Consider the following 17,392-nt stretch of genomic DNA (forward strand, 5'->3'; position numbering starts at 1 on the left):
TTCAGCATATGGAAAATGCGTAGGAGGTGGGCGGGGGGGGTTCCAAATCAATACTATGCCCGTGCATTATGCAGGATTAGCAGCATCAAAGGGGGGGGGGGAAGGGGGGGAGCATTAACAAAGGAAAGGAATGTTAATAGTATGTAGCTGTAGTTACTAAACAACCACGTAAAAAACTACAGTATAAACTGCATGACAAACTAAAGTATAAACTACATAGCATCATCAGTAAACTTACTATACTCTACAATAAGCTGAGTTACTAACAGTAAGTAATACATGAAAAATTCTACGTTGTAAAAAATTATATAATATGCTTCCATCTAAACTTTATTCTCTTACATCACACGCGTCTATACCGTACTATATACTTCCATAGGCAAAACCAACATTAAATTACATACTGTATTGCTATAAACCACCCTATACCTTATACATTTTTAATATAACACTATGTATTATTCTACCCACCCTAATGTGTATCAAAATGGTTTATTACGTCCTTCCAGTGATTGCTAAGCCAGAATCCATCTTCTCGGTTAAAATTGTCTCTGTGTTTGTAAATGTGGATCGCCTCATGTACGAATCTCTCATGATAGCCAGATGGCTTGCAGAGAACCTCTGTCTTGGAGAAGTCAATGTCATGTGAGCCCACTGAGTTGTAACAGTGATCTGCCACGGCTGAGGTGTTTGTCCTACAGTGTTTCAGGTCAGCTTTATGTTCACGGATGCGGTCCGAGACATGTCGTTTGGTTTCCCCAATGTAACTGCTACCACAGAGGCAACTTAGTTTGTAGACACCAGGGTACTGTATATCTGGAACCACATCTTTTACAGACGGTACCAGATCACGGATTTTATGTACTGTGTTGAATCGGACCTGGATCTTGTGTTTAATCAGGATTTTGGAGATCTTTTTTGTGACCCCAGCAATGTAGGGTAAGGTGATGGTCTTGAAAGGCTCCTCAACAGGATCCTTCTTGGTGGTTGGAGTGATGGCTTTGCGGATTGTGTGACTTTACCGAAAGAACCAAGAAGTTGCATGGTCTTGTCCTGAGAAAATGTTTACATTTTAAGTAAGCGTATAGTTTTTCATTGCAATACCAGTTTCCATGGGTAAATATTGAGCTTGAAACACCACAGCAGACTCTTACTCCACTAAACGGAATAAGAGGGAAGAGGCCTAAAAACACAGCATGTGGGTAGAGTACTGAGCAGGCGGGCAGGCAGGGACTGCCCCTGTGACTTATATGTTAGATATATGCTGGTCTAACGCGTGTAATGCAACTGCATAGATACATCGTACACACGGTACTCTTAATACAAACCTGGGCCACCATTCTTGACAAAAGCTGTTTTCAGGGCAAATTTCTCCTCCCGCGTGGAATCAATAAAAGTCATAATTTTCTTCAGCCTTTCCAGGAGCTCAACCATGGCGTAGTTACAGCTGCAAAAGAGGTTGGAATTTAGAAATACGAGCATCAAAGACAGAGATCCTACCTTAACCTTTCATATGCTTGTGTTTCATCATTTTAATACAATAAGAGCACAGAAACAAAAAAATAAAATGACAGCTCAGGATGATTTTACCATTAACAATTTTTTTCATAGTGCAAGTTTTGTGACCTCGTTTTGTGAGTCAAATAATGATGATGTTGCAGCATGGTGTGGTTGAGGAGCTGAAGGTGCTGCTGTCAGTTGCACGGTGTTGGTGTTGCATGGGAGGTTATTCGTTCAATGAAATGCAAGACGAAAGGGGAAAGGTTACCGCACACGAGCTACAAAGTGCCGCAACGCACGAGTTGGCAGTTTTGATTAATGGCAAGGATCCAAATGGTGTCCAATCAGGTAAAGCTGTGAGAATAAGGGAAAAGGAAACATAGCCATTTGGAAGGTAGGACAACTAATTGGGTGAGATATAGCAAGGCATGGGAGTATGCAAATGAGCGAATCGAAAGTGTTTTTTGGGCTCTGGGGCTATACAAGATGGGACTGAACACAGAACAGGAGTGTGCACAGAGCTATAGACTGCCGGAGAACCAGGAGCGAACAAGAGCAGCAAAATAAGCTCTCCCGCACTCGAGAAAGTACAGAAAAGTTAGCACAATAAAGTTTGTGAAAATGATTGCTTAGCCAGGGGCAGCGACTGTGATAGCTGCTGTGTTGGAAGTGATGCAGAAAGTGTCTGCAGGGACAGCAGTAGTGATGATACAAGTGATCCAAACTGAGGCGGAGGTCCTTGGAAGTTGATTGATAGGTTGAATAGCAGAGTTGCACCAATGCTATTCCACTCATGTATGTTATAGAGGCTGACAGTATTGTATAGAAATCCATCAGTCATAGCGCCGTTGTAATAGTTAGTTTGTTAAATATCGGCGGAAGAAGTGTGTGTGCCACTGATCTATTTACGTGGGATTACACTTATATTGAAGAAAGTTCAGTGAGATACAGGGCATGATTGACGAGATATTACTCTCTGGTATGCTGGATTGGGGAAGATTGTAAGTCTAAATTGCATCGTTTGCTATCCATTAGAGTTTACACAACATAATTTTTCATAATACGAAAGGACATTAAATGTCACGATGTGACGATTATCACGATATCAGTTTCGCTTAACTTTGTAAAACGATGTCACAATTGTACAGCGTGACGTTATTAATCTATGGTGGGTTCCCTTCACCCGGCCTGTGAGTCTTGACCATGGAGGGGTCTTGTTCTGCTGCACACTCTGCGGGCTGGGACGCCGCTCCGGCCTGCTCACAAATAGCGACGTGCCACTGCAGCCGACGATGTTCCCTGAGGGAATTTTACGCCCTTGGAAATATCTGCTTTCACATTTTGCAATAAAGCGTGATATACATATGTATATGTAATGACCGGAAAATAACCCCAAGCCTATGTGCAGCCAAACGCTATTCGAGAATAAACCAAGGTCCCCGATTGGACGAAAGTGGTTTCCACAGGGGTTGGTCGGGACGAAGGCTTTTAAAGTGATTGGAGAAAAGGGGTTAAAGGAGAATAGGCGGGAAACAAAGTGGAACCTAGAGGCGACAGTAGGGATCCGTTAGAGGGGAATGACAGGAATTTGCTGAGGGAAATACCGAGGGAACATTCCAGAAACGGGACTGGAACAAGGGAAGGGGGCGTTTCAGGGAAGACAAGCTGAAGGTGTCACGGGGGTTGTGTCGGGCCGTGACACTCTGCGTGAACCCAACAGGACACGTGACCAGATAACAGGGTGCCAGGGGCCCCAGGGGAGTCACGTGGTTGGGGTTCGAGCCTTTCCCAAGGATCCGGAAGGGGGGCGTGGCCTGGGGCAGGGCCAGCCACGCCGGAGTGGTTATAAGCTGGGTGTTGGCAGAGAGCTGGGCTATTCTGTGCTGTTCTGCTGTGTCAACTCTGTGATGAAGCCACCATCTACGATTCTCGGTCTCCGGTCCAGAAATGTAGTATCCCCGTGTGTTAGCTAAGTTATGAATGGTGGTTACCACCCTATGTCGTTATCTTGTTAATGTTAAGAGTTACCCGTTGTCTTTAGATAATAAATATTTTTGCCTCCAAAGTACAGTGTGCGCCTGAATTTAACCCACCACACATAGTTTAGGATATGTAAGCATAACTACATGTATAGTAGGAGAGGTTTTGCTGGTTGGCTGGCGCGAGGGCAAGAGTGTGTGTGATGACGTCACCCACATCTCACATTGTCCGTGTGTTGCGCAGATGCAACGCCCCAGGTGTGTAACCCTTTGCAAATGCACGGGCGGTGCGAGTCTGTTTATAACAAAACGTTATTGCATGTTAAAGAGAGCATTACAACTATGGATTATGTACTTCACACTCACGACACTGTCTGTGTCAAAACAGCATAACTATTTATGCTGTCGATGCGAGTGTAACCCTATGGTTACACTCGCATCGTGTATGTGACAGTGTAAAGGAGAGCCGACACAAAGTTGCAGAGGGTTCGTCTTTTATTGCTTCCCGCAGTCCACACTCGTCCCCAGCCTTCTCTGTCCGTTTCCTGCCCGTTCTCCCCCTTTTCCCCACCAGTTCTCCCTCTTATATCTCCTCGCCTGCTCCTCCCCCTTCCACTGTCACCGTCCCACTGTCCCCTTCCTTTTGGTGGGAATCCTTCGCCTGACATCCCTTACAACAGTGTGAAACCCCTTCCCGTGGAGAAACCAACATGTCTATATTAACAGCACCATCTTACCTGGGCAGATTTTTCAATTCCTTTACAATGTTCAAAACTTCATCTACTTTCTTTTTCAATTCTGGTCCTATTAACACAAGACAAATATGAGCAAGACAACAAGAACAACCCAGATGAAACGGCCTCAGTTGTCATAATTAGAGTCATAAAGGAGACACATGGGGTTTGGGGGTGGAGATGGGGGGACGAGGGCAAATGTAGCCATATCACAGAGTGTGCGGCTGATGTTTGTTATCACAGTTCATTGTTTGAGAGTGGCAGCTTTGTGGCGATATAAAGGTTGTTGCTCTCTTGCTTGGTCTGCAGACTGGATACACAAAGTACTGCTGTTTTCTCTGCCAATGGGATAGTCGTGTGAGAGATCCCTACTACATCAAGATAGATTGGCCACTCTGACAGTCATTGGAGCCTGTGAGGAAAAGTGTTCAGCATCCATCACTTGTTGAATCAAGGAAGATTTTGTTACCACCCTTACACAGCAAGCTGGGTCTGATAAAGAACGTTGTCAAAGCTATGGACAAAACACAAGCAGCTTTCAAGTACCTCTGTGGAAAATTTCCATGATTAAGTGAAGCTAAGATAATGGAAGGTGTCTTTGTTGGACCTCATATGCGTGCATTTTTTCGAGATGATGCATTTGACAGTGGACCGCGTGGAAAGGAAAAGACGGCATGGAAAGCCTTCCAGTTCGTGGCAACACATTTTCTCGGAAATGACAAGGCAGACAACTACAGTGAGTTGGTGGAAAACTTCCTCAAGGCACACAAAAGCCTTGGTTGCCACATGTCACTAAATATATATATATTTTTTGCACTCTCATCTAGATGTTTTCCCTCCGAACTGTGGAGCAGTGAGCGACGAGCATTGCGAGCAATTTCACCAGTACATTGCAACAATGGAGAAACGCTATCAGGGCAAATGGAGCCCATCAATGCTTGCAGACTATTGATGGACAGTGACAAGAGATGCTCAATTTAATGAATACAAGAGAAAAGCCAAAAAGCGCTGTGTAGACACTGACTAAGGACTAAACTATGTACTTATATATACATAATAGTTTTTAGCCTTTTATGTCATAGTACATTGTATTTATATAACCCTTTTGCTGATTTTTAAAGTGTTACATGAATAGGACAGGTGACATGTTATCATGTAAAGCAACCATAAACACATGAAAAGGCCTAGGTTTACAATTTATTAGTAGAACTCTACGATCTACATAATATACATAGAAGTAAAATGTTAAAACTTTGATATCTTTGGAACAGTAGCCAATCACTTGTTTTAATTGTCATATTTGAATTCAGCACCTCAAAATCCACAATAAACAGCACATTTCATCTCTGAAACAGACGACGTCTACAAAATTGTAGACCAATGAAATTAAACATTAATTGCACATTTGCACAGAGGCTGCATCAAATCCATACCTCGCATGTTATTTGTCAAAATCCGCAGAAGCTGAGAAGGAAAATAAGATTCAGCGATAACATCGGGCATAAACATAATCCAGCTGTGAAGCCGTGCGTGCTGAATGCAACACACAGAAAACCCCCTGGTGAACATGTTTAATTATTTAAGTCCAATGTTATCATGCAACTGTTATACATTAGCAATATAATGTAGAATACAGACAAGTTATACTCCCCTTGTCACTCAATTTATACACTGTATGCTTCATTGTGTATATTATCTGCTATACAGAAGAGTGCATCAGCTGTGAAAATAGCACTAATTCAATATCACCCACGACATGTACACTATTTACAAGACAATCACATTACTGCTGTAACAGTCTGACAGTTTAGTGTTAACACACTTGATCTGTTCACCGACTACACATCAACTGCTTTTTAATAGTTTATCACGAAACCAATTGTAATATACCTCAGTTAAGTTTTAACTAAAGCACACACCTCTGAAGGAGTTTCATCCATGGACTGCATAAGATCAACCGTCTAAAACAAAGACAATTACATGATTACCTCAGCACATTCACATTCGTTTCACAATACAGTGTCTCAATTGAAGCAAAAACCATCTCTGTTCTCACAATATAACAATAAATGCTAGTTTACGTTTTCAATTCAGTGTTATTACATTTTGTAATAGAAGAATACATTGATAGATATCTCATTTGATTAGCACATTGCTCATGACTTGTTGGACAACTTTGTAGTCTTGTGACTTTCTTCAATAATTTCCTGTCGTTCATTCCCATTGGGAGTGATAATGGCTATGTCGTCAATAACTTAGATATGGACAAGACTTTTTTCATCTATGCTCATTCCTCGATTTTTCTTATAACATTTTCAGAAAACATCTTCTAATGTCGCAGTGAGTAACTTTGGCAAGGTCTGTATATTGACTTAACATGCAATGTGTTTCATTATGCAACCTGAGTGTAGCTGTTACATTTTTGCAACCGGTCGAACTTAAACTATTTTCTTTTTACATGTATTTATTACGATCTTAACTTGCGAGAGGCTGAATGTGTGTCACACAGAAAGTAAATAGTATGAAAAAAGGACAGCATCAAAAAATCACAATCAGTCATTAGACCAACATCTGCAGATATGGTAACCACATTTTTACACGAAAATGTAAATCTCAATCATTGAACTGTTCTTCAATTATTGTTCTATTCTAAAAGAGTGATTATTCATGTTCTACAAATTTCCGAAGCAATAACAGCATTCCTCATGGAGTTTACTCAGAAATTAGCTTCCCCCCTCCCAAAAAACAGTGAAGTATCAATAAAACGCACTACATAGATTGTATATATAATGAACTTCTTCCGTACCGTACGTAGCGAACCGTGCTAATCGGAGGTGTGGGGGAAGGACAACAAATTAAACATAAAAAGCAGTTCTAAAGAAATGAGTTTTCAATCTAGATTTAAAAGTGCATAGTTCCAGTCGCGTCCTTATATCAGAAGGAAGAGAGTTCCAGATGGCCGCAGAAGCACATCTGAAAGTGTGCGATGCAGTGACAGTATTTGTTCGATAGCTCGCCAAAAAGGCGCTGCGAGGATGACCGGAGTTCACGTGATGGTTTATGCAGGCACCAATTAACACACACACAAGGCATTCATAAAATGCATACAATATCAAGCACCACTATGTTCCATGAACGATAAAGTGATGTCATAGCAGTAAAAGTATCTCCGTTGGCAGTTGTGTCTAGCTGAAGTGATGTTCCTCAGCTCAGTATTTTTCCACGTAATTGAGAGCTTTATCATGTTGGCAAATCGGGTTGAGCAGTTATATCTAATGCATACATTATCAAATCATAATTTTTGCATGTTTTACCACAATGCAGAATGTTTGCCTTGCAATGTGTGTCTATTTGATGTTTGAACATCTTAACACCTGTATTTTTGCCAGAAAGGGTAAAGCCTATTCTGTTTTCATGACCAATGTTTCACGAAAATAGGACAGTGTGATGTGGTGAGTTAAGATGCCGTGTAATAATGAGCATAACCACAGTGTGATGAGGCAAGAGCAGTTTAACTTCCACGAGGAGCCCCGCTTCTCTCTCCCAGGCCCCAGGCAGCGCCAACTCACCTCGGCCAAGGCCTTCTCCAGCGCTTCATCTCTACCGCTGGCTGCCACGGCCTTTAAAGAAGTGAAAATCATTAATTACATTTTCATTCACGTCACATAATAATAATATGTAAATAAAGATAACTTACAGCTTCCCACATCGTGTCAGTCATGGGGGTTAATTGACCATACCTCACCATACTTCATTAGACCTCCTTTGCCAGTACCAAAATATAATAATAGGGGTTTTCCCCTTTTTTCTTGTAACAAAACTTGTTAGTGTGGGTTGGTGAAGATGGAGGCCTCAGGACTTTCAGATATTACTCGTCACCAATATTGGCCGTGGTCACAGAGTCAATCTTGGGTCGCTGGATTACATAGCACAGTGCGCTAGCCACTGTGCCACCACTCCACCATTTCATTTAGGAATTTTCAACAATTAGACACATGTAAACTCACATTCACATGCTTTATATCAATTTGACTTTATATGTGATGACATAACTAATATTTAATATATTGGAGGTCCAATCTTCAATACAATTTTATTTTAACAGTAAGTAATTTTGGAATACATTAACAATTTCCAGTTAATTAAGTGTTTTTGTGCAAATTCATTTTAGGACAAAAATGTTCAATGTGTATCAGGCAAACAGATCGAGTTTTAACTTAAAACGCAGGTTTTCAGACACAATGCCACGCTAGTTTTTGGGTCAGGCAACGTGGCAGTTTTATAAAAAAGCATTTCTTTCATTAACCCTCCACCACCCGACACCAACTACCAAAGCACGCGTTATCTGCATTTCTCTGTAATGTGGGCCTGGCCAGCTTTCATTTAAATTATATGAAATATATAATAATAATAATAATAAAAACACACATTTCAGTAGTGTTCAATTGACTCCTACTTTGCGAATCATTCCTAGCATCCTTGAATAAAACAGACCACGTTAGTCTCTAATCAACTTGTTAAACCACTCTAGCATTGACATGTTTTTATTTCGTGCTCTTTCCCTCACTCATACCCACTCTCTTCTATAAGATGCACACTAGTCGACTCTCTATCCCTCCACAGAGTCATTGAGGGCTCTCTCAATGTCATTAAATGCTGTCATTACAAGGCACGCCCAATGTGCCTTAATTCATGATCCAGGCGAGGTCCCACTAACCTTTGTTAAAAATCACCTCTCCTGGAAATCCTGAATATTATCACATATGTGGTGTTAAAGGATCTACATGCTCACCCTTTTGCCATATCATGTTAACAGCTATAACTATGAATCACACATTAATTAGTTGTTCAAGCTGAGTTAGGCAAACCAGTCCATGTCTAGAGTAGTCTACACTCTATTTTCATATAATATTTAGTCTACACCCTATATTCATCCATACAGTGTATATCTCATATCTTAGAGGCAGAACGTCTGTTGAATAAATGTGATTCATAATATCACACAAATATAATGTGTGTAGTAAACCGTCCACTACTGAACACACTACAAATAAAAAAGTTGTCCCTTGAACAAACATGCCAATTTATTACTGTGTGCCTTTACACACTGTGAGTGCTGAAGCAGTATGGCACATTATTTCACGAGACATTATTGACTGTGTTGGGTGGAGGAGAGTTCATGGCACACATTTTACTGACACAATTTGTCCCAAAAATATATTTTTATTCACAATATTATTCGCGAAAGCTCACGTGTTTAATAAATGTTTATGGAAGTGAAATTAAGCAACACATTTTACACATAGTGGCTAAGGCTATGTCATATGTTAGTATTTAATTCCAATAAATTATTCATGGTATAGAGTGTAAGCAACAATACTCCTTTGCATATTAGTATCCATATGCCTGTTCTTTTTTTTTAAGAAATACGTTGTGAAGCTTGATTACTGCAAAGTACAACCACAGAATTATACAAGAAAACTCACGCCTTGGAACATGCGCTGTATTTTAAGAACATCGAGTGGGCTGAGAAAGTCCCTCTGACCGATCGGAGTTTTCTTGTCTTGAACCGGCACAATCGTGGGGCTGACTCCATCGATTGATGATGCGTGCCTTTACACGGTAAGCAAGCAGAGGAGGAAATCAGTAACAGTACTAACACTCATTTGATGAGAAAAATTGTCTAAGAATGAAAGATTGTTATTGCATTCATATTTATTGCCTTTTTGCCACATGTATTATTTTATATAGTTCATTCAAGCAGTGCATATTGCTAGCTACTTGGCATTGGGATCAGCAACTAGGAAAATGACTAAGAACATTAAACAAAATATGATAATTGCACAAAGAAGCATGGGGAGATGCATTCCTGGAATTATACTGCGAGAAAGAAAATATATCACATAGCTAAGGGAACAAATGCAAATCTTGTGTTCCAAAAGAGGCTGTAAACTTGAGCTCAAGTAATAAATAAACTACTGTCAAGTACAAGTAGTTTTATGAACAAAATGTAATAATTGATAGAGGGACACAACACTGGACAACAGAGCAGAAGTCTCTAGATGGTAATTAATGAAGGCTGACCAGGAACACAACGATGGAGTGTTGAGTAAGAGCAGGACTGAGTCAGTTTAGATTATAAATAGCAACTTCGCAATGTATAAAAATCGTTAGGTTTGCAATCATTACACATGACCTGCCATGAAATATAGATCAGAAGACTCAAAAAAGACAATGAAACAAACACATCATGGAGCGATTCATGATGGGACAGAGACATTTAAAGTATAACACATGGATCAAAGAACACACACACATTAAAGACATCATACTGACTATTAACACAAAGAAGTGGGATTGGGCATGACCCATGGGAAATGCATCTGATTTATGAAATACGTGCACGCTATAAAAAGTGTTTATTAATATTGTTAGTGGTGATGGAATGGCAGCCAAAGGGAAGAACATATCTAACATTACAACCACCATTAGATGAGATCAGTGCAGGCACAGGAGTGAGATGGACTGTGGCATAGCAGGGCCATGGGGGCAGTGGCGGCCGTGGGGGCCCTGGGGGCAGTTTGGGCCGTGGGGACCGTGGGGGCTGTGGTCAACGTGTGGGGAGGTTTTCATCAGGTGTGGGTGTATTGGCTAACGATGATAATAAAAATTGTTATTGAACCAGAATTAACTTTTGAAATTCACATCAACATTTCTAGGGGATTCTGGCAAAATTACATCAAACATAATCAATGTATATTACACAGCACAGAAAATAGATGAATACAGGTTATAGTTTAACATGTTATCAAAGTTTTAAGAAGATGGTGTGAAAATGTGAAGTGTATGTTGCACAGTGATGTCGGTGGAAAGGCACCACCCGCATAGCATGAATATTGATGAAGGACAATAAATAATAATGAAGAATTCCATTGATTTACATTTCAGTGGTAAAGTCCATGGGGAGACCAAATATGGGAAATATTATGTATGGTGGCAGATAAGGCAAGCACGTGTGTTCTAACATCAGAAGCTTTTGTTCTTGTCACTTTGTTAATATACAGCTCTATGACCAATACAGTAATAAAGATATTGCTGGTGCCTCAAGCACCTGTCTCTTAACACTAAGGTTGGCCGCTTTACTCTTCCAAAGTGGTTTATATTGTCTGTCAAAAATCATCGGCAATACATAAGGCTACCAGTTTCTGGGAGACTCAAAATGGACTTGAGCTGGCAGCCTGTCACATGTTATCCTCGCCAACTTTTACACAATTATGCCCACCCAATCACGAGCCCAATTCACACAATGAACCTCCTTGTTATCTCTATTGGCCATTCCCACTGCCCATAGGCCCCAGCCACATGCCAACCTCATCCGATTTTATCCACTGCTGTGCTGTTTAACCATCCCTGATTGGTCAACCAATTGAAGCTGGGACAAAATCGCTAATGTCAAATAAGCTTCGGGATACCGGAACATCCTTTCTGAAACCAAAGCTGTCTCAACCACAGTGGGATGTTTGGTAGCTTTACCATAATAAATATTAACGTCATCGCAACCACCTACCTGTATTATGCATAAATACTACCTAAATACATCAAGTCCTCATCTATATTCACTCTCTCATTTCTTGACAGCTGTGATCAAGTTACAAGATACACATTCCTAACCATTGCCATGCACTTTGTTTTTTGGATGCTCACACTCAGATCCCATTTTCCAGCCTTATTGCCTAAAACAGCCAAGAGCTGTAATGCCACATCCAAGGCCCTCACGAGCAAACCTTGGAGCACAAAAAGCCTGCATGCTGCAAGTCTCCTCGGTGCAAACAGCACACAAAGTTGATCATGACATTAAACAAAGCTGGTGGTAAAATACACCCCGACCCAACAGCGGTCCTTACTCAAAACCACTTTAACGTCTGTCTTTCAACCCAGATACAGGACTGTATCTCGCAGTATAAGCTCTTAGGCGGTCTGATTTATTTACCCAGAATGTGAAAGCAACCTAAAAGTTTCCATAGTCCTCTCTAAAGGCACTCATATGCTTGCTCCAAGTCTTGTTTAAAGTCTACATCAGATATGTTGTATTTGTATAGAGGACACAAACACACACTGGGAAATAACTCACAAGAGTGGGCCCTCTGTGGCAGTGTTATAGATCGAATTTCATAAGAGCTAAAGGCAAAAAAAAGATTGCATGGTTACCAGGTCTCACATGCATTATAGGATAAAGTGTCTCAAGAGCATTTCTCTTGGTTTCTGGCCAACTGAATATGACACGCCAATCTTGTAGTGGCTGCTTATGTCAACGCTTACCTGCTGTTGTGTGTAATGGAGATGTAGTCATAAGGCAGTCCGTAGTCACGCTCACTTAATTCAAGACGTTTAAATTGGCACAGATCACCTGAAAAATAAAAAATATAAATGTATTTAGTGGCATTACTAGAGCTGGACATTTGAGGATAGGTATGAGGCAGATAATCCTAAGAACATCATGAATACCATATTGGCCCAGATTTACATACCTGGCAGGTAATTAATGATTGTGACTGAGCACTCTGCCATCCAGTGGGATGGATGTGACACACACATACACCATGTGCCTAGCCAATCATAGCATAGATGTGTGGACAGGGGAAACTACAGCAATTTCAAGACAAAAACCCGAGCCACTTGCATAACATTCCATCCCTCCAACCAGGAGTTCACATAGACACGGATGCTGGGTTTAGCAAAACAACCCCACACCTCCTCGATGTTGTCACATGGGAACACTGATGTGTTTTGAGCAATGCCATTTGGGGAAAGGCCGGAAGGCTGATGCTAGTTAGCTGTTTACCCTCATGTCATGCTTATATCCACAACAGTGGTGAACGTGGGGGTGCTGGATAGGTGTGAGGGGGTGGAAAGCCCTCCATCTGTTAACTTATTACGAAATGAAAGAAATACAAAACACCAGCCTAAGCATGTGCCGGAGGCCTACAGGGGACGGGCAAATATGACATATCCTCACCAAACCTCATGCAGAGCCAGGAGACTGAATTCCCCACCCCATCCACCAACTGGGGTTCCTCCACAAAAAATACACATCGTCTGTTGACACCTCTGTGGAATACAGGAGGTCCAGTGAACCAGTACTGGCTCCAGATAGAAGTAAGTCCTCCACTTGAGGCAGGACACTGAATAATAAACAAACTGTGGGAGCATAGCCGTGAGGAGGGTAGGAGGTGCCACAGTGGCGATATGTTAACTATCTCGCCTGGTATACAGGATGGTTGTGGGTTCGATCCTGACCCTGACGCCTGTATATTTGTAGTTTGCATGTTCTTCCTGTGGTAACCTGGATTTTCCTCCAGATCCTCCAGTTTTAGCGCCGCATTTAAAAACATGCGTTTAGAATATTTGGCTGCTATAAATTTCCACATAAGCCACTTCGTTGGGCTATCATTCGTAGCCAGGTCGCTTTCTGAAAAAAACATTTTTTCTTGCTCAGTGGGATTTACATGGTAAAATAAAAAAGTTTAGTTTTAGTTTAGATGTGGAAAGCTGCGAGTTCCAGAATATTGTTGGCTTGCCTCCACATCGAGAGATGATGAATGGTGGTTGGTGGCTTATGTCCTCACTGAAGATTAATATCCGTGGATGCAGGAAAGACTGTCGAGTCACATGCTTTCGATGACTTCCTATCCAATGTGTTGGCTAAAGTGGGCCATCAGGAGAATAATTTTATTGTGGTGAGTCATGACAATAATACTTTGGCAGATGGCCCAGATCAGTTGAATAACAATGGTAGGAGGCTGCTATACTTCTGTGCAGCTCATGTACTCGTAATTACAAACACGCTGTTCCGGTATTGGTACAATCACCTATCTGCTGGACTATATATCGTTATGTAATAGCAAATTCAGGCCCATATCCTTGACAACAGCACCTATCATGGAGCGGATCTGCCAACTTACCATCTACTTGTTATCTGTAAAATACGCATGCGATTATTTCACTTTTGCGCTGGGCATGAACATAGGACGCCATTCAACCTCATCACTTTCAGTTGGGGTTGATATCGTCCCCCCCTCCCCTTCATGCAGAGGGAAATGGGTAAGGTTCAGTGCTGGCTAATGCAGCTGCTATGGCTCAATTAGATCAGCAGTCCTGCCCTTTTTCAAACACCCTGGCCGATGGAGGCGGTGTTCCAGCTCGCAAAGGGAAAGCAGCAGCCCCACTCTTACCATCTGCAACATCCCATATCTGAGAATGAGGACGCTTACCACAGCCTTCGGTTGGAGATTCAGAGAGCCGTGTGGCACTGAAAGGATAATTGATGGTTGCAGGTCGCTGAGGAGATGGAAACTGACTCAGCAGCTTGCGATCACAAATCACTGTTTAATTGCATCCAGAAACCAACTTCAAGCATCACACATATTATAGTCCTTTAGGGAAATAATGGTTATACGATGTCTGACCCCCAAGAACATGTCTGTAGGTTTGCTGAGTATATCTGTGAGGTCTTCGGGGATGGGAAACCCATCAGCCCAGATAGCATCATGGGGTAAGATGGGGTTGACCCTCCTGGGGATACTGTGCCTCAAATATTGGAGGAAGTACCCACCCCCTGTGAGTGGCTGGCTGATGTGCCATCTGTTGAACTATGAAAAGTGATCCAGATCCTGAGACACGGAAAAGTGGCAGGCAGAGATGACCTCCTAAATGAACTGCTGAGGGAGGGTAGCAATTTTGTGCAGGCTGACGGATATGATATAATTACCACTTTCTGGACCATAGGATGGGTTCAATATCATAGGAGGCCCTGGTGGTCCACTTTTTAAAATAAAAAATAGCGCACTGATTTTAACAAGTATGGGGGCATCTATCTCCTCAGTGTGCCGGGAGAGGTCCTGGCAAGGACGATTCAACATTGCCTTGCCAGGCACGCTGAGGAGAGGCTTGGGGAGCCCCAATGTGGTTTCATAACAGAGCAGCCCTGCACAAACACCATATTCTATGTCTGTCTGCTACATCAGAGGTGTAGGGAATTTGAACTGGACCTATAATCACTACTTTATTGACCTGGTCAAGGCCTATGATACCATCAGTAGGCCAGGGCTTGAGGTTATTATTCATGCTTTTGGGGTAGTACTCAGAAATCTACTTAATGAGGAATATAACACTCAAAGCTCCCCACGGTATAGTCTGGATTACGCAGTAAGTGATGTGACAAAAGCTCTGCTGTGGCACAATACTACTCGGTACTCATGCAGCACCTGCAGCAGTCAGGCAGTCGGGAATGACAAAACAGCATCGGACTTGCAGCACCGACCATGAAGCTTGCAATTCCTTTCTCTTTTTACAGACGACTCCGTTTGTGGGACATAATTCCGATGTGATGAAGTAGTGCAGAGCAAGTGGCCATCACTGATCGGCACTGGAAATGCCACAGTAGTCTTACCCTGTCAGGTTAGTGCCATCAATCACAGACGGTGAAAGTGCATCAACACCATGGGTGATGTCAACAAAATTACGCTTATGTGAGTAAACACGCGGATTCCCTTGCGTGCCATGCATACCATTATGTCTACTGCAGTTTATGAGAGAGCCAGTCAGTGATGCGAAGTTTAAATAACCCCTCGCACAATCACTAAATGCCTACCTGCAGGCTACTGAGTTCACTGCTCAACTGACCTTTTTTGGTCCTTATAAAATGTATGTAACTTAACCCATGTAAATGAATCCTCAAATGTGGTGCATCTACGTAAACATATAAACATAAGTTCATGAAATAAAATACTGCTCCTTATAACCATGTTAAAGATAAACAACGCACTCTCCTTGATGTTGTCCTCATGGATGTGGACGCGCTCATCGCGATCGCTGCGGCAGTGCTCGTGGTGGAAGCCGAGCGCGTGCATCAACTCGTGAAGAACCGTGCCCCTGTCCACCATCCCGGGCTGCAGGGACACGGACTGAGCCCCTCCCTTCTTGCCCAGGAAGGACCAGCTCCTGCTCACACAGCACCCGGGATGAGTCAATCAAACATTCTGGCACACGTGGCCATCCCAAACATGCAGATATTCATTACACTGCAGCAATTGTTATTGTTAAACTTGTTTACCCAGGAAAACCTCGTTGAGTATCAATACTCAGATCAGGAAGGTCCTGCCAAATTTTAACAGCAGGAGGCAATGTTGCTGTGTATAGTCCCCTCAATTGAATAACTGGCACATTATTTTTCAGCAATGGACTATTTGGGCAATACCAGTAACAATGTTATTTTTGCGTGTAAAAACAGCCCCTGTTCACACCACTACTGTAAGCTAGTTCAAAGTGAAACAATGCCTGTTTAAGAGCCGAGAGTGTTACATTACAGCAGTGCCGTCTCACGGGACTGGCCAAGTCCAAGCCCACTTTCACTAACTAATCATCCAATTCATAAGCAGTCAGATGATTATTTTCTTCCATGTTTGTTTTTACTTCTTATTCTGTTTTGTTGCATTACGAGCTGTCTTATCTGTTGTGTGTTTACTATGTACTTTGTATGGTTATTTAATGTTTGAAAAAACTTTTAACAAAAATGATGCGACGTGGAGCATGCTCTTGTTTATTTATGTGTGGTGTGCTCATGAATATTCAGACGCCGCATCTAAGTGTAAGAGCGTGGTGGGGAGACACTCGCACAGACTGAACATAACAGAATCAGCCCAAAAAACACAAAGATCCCCCGTATAGCCTGAACAGAATGTTGGGGCAAGTGCTATTCGTGAGCACTTGTGAAGGCCGGCACGGCACAAGAGGGGGTGGGGGGTCAGCAGCACACCCAGCAACCTCTGTCTCCTGAGTGGCGATGTTTACATATCGCACCAGGTACTCATTTGAGGCTGAGCCGATGTAGGGGAAGCAGACTATATCTGCTATAAGAATGGTGTGAATTCTAAATGTACTGATGATTTAATTAAATCTGTGATCAATGCATTTAGAACTGTAACTCAATGAAAATGTATTTTAAGTAATGAAAAAGCTTATCTAACAATTTAGCACTTGCACCTATTTAGATTTGTTCATGCTAGGGTTCAGGTTTCGTTTCTCTGTTGATTAAAGTCATCTAAGTGATGAATGAACCAGGGATATAGCGCTTATCTATATTTTCGAGGGGTCAATGAAGATCAAAAACATTTGATAAAG

The 17,392-nt window shown here is 41.9% G+C and overlaps 2 protein-coding genes across 2 annotated transcripts in view; both read right to left on the bottom strand.

Moving 5' to 3' along the window:
- The window catches only part of LOC144736793 (uncharacterized), an 870,278-nt gene that overhangs the window by 673,991 nt on the left and 178,895 nt on the right, over positions 1-17,392 (bottom strand). The gene's annotated exons all lie outside the window — the stretch shown is intronic.
- The window catches only part of LOC144736805 (uncharacterized), a 104,337-nt gene that overhangs the window by 22,227 nt on the left and 64,718 nt on the right, over positions 1-17,392 (bottom strand). The window contains exons 17-24 of the mRNA XM_078619452.1: positions 16,038-16,213; positions 12,533-12,620; positions 9,700-9,826; positions 7,783-7,833; positions 6,133-6,174; positions 5,647-5,677; positions 4,217-4,283; positions 1,329-1,447 (exon numbers count right to left, since the gene is read on the bottom strand). Of these exons, the coding sequence (XP_078475578.1) occupies positions 1,329-1,447; positions 4,217-4,283; positions 5,647-5,677; positions 6,133-6,174; positions 7,783-7,833; positions 9,700-9,826; positions 12,533-12,620; positions 16,038-16,213 (701 nt within the window). The remainder of the gene's footprint in view (positions 1-1,328; positions 1,448-4,216; positions 4,284-5,646; positions 5,678-6,132; positions 6,175-7,782; positions 7,834-9,699; positions 9,827-12,532; positions 12,621-16,037; positions 16,214-17,392) is intronic.

This window comes from Lampetra planeri, chromosome 3 (genome assembly GCF_965212315.1).
Source record: "Lampetra planeri chromosome 3, kcLamPlan1.2.h2, whole genome shotgun sequence".
Classification (NCBI taxonomy): Eukaryota; Metazoa; Chordata; class Hyperoartia; order Petromyzontiformes; family Petromyzontidae; genus Lampetra; species Lampetra planeri.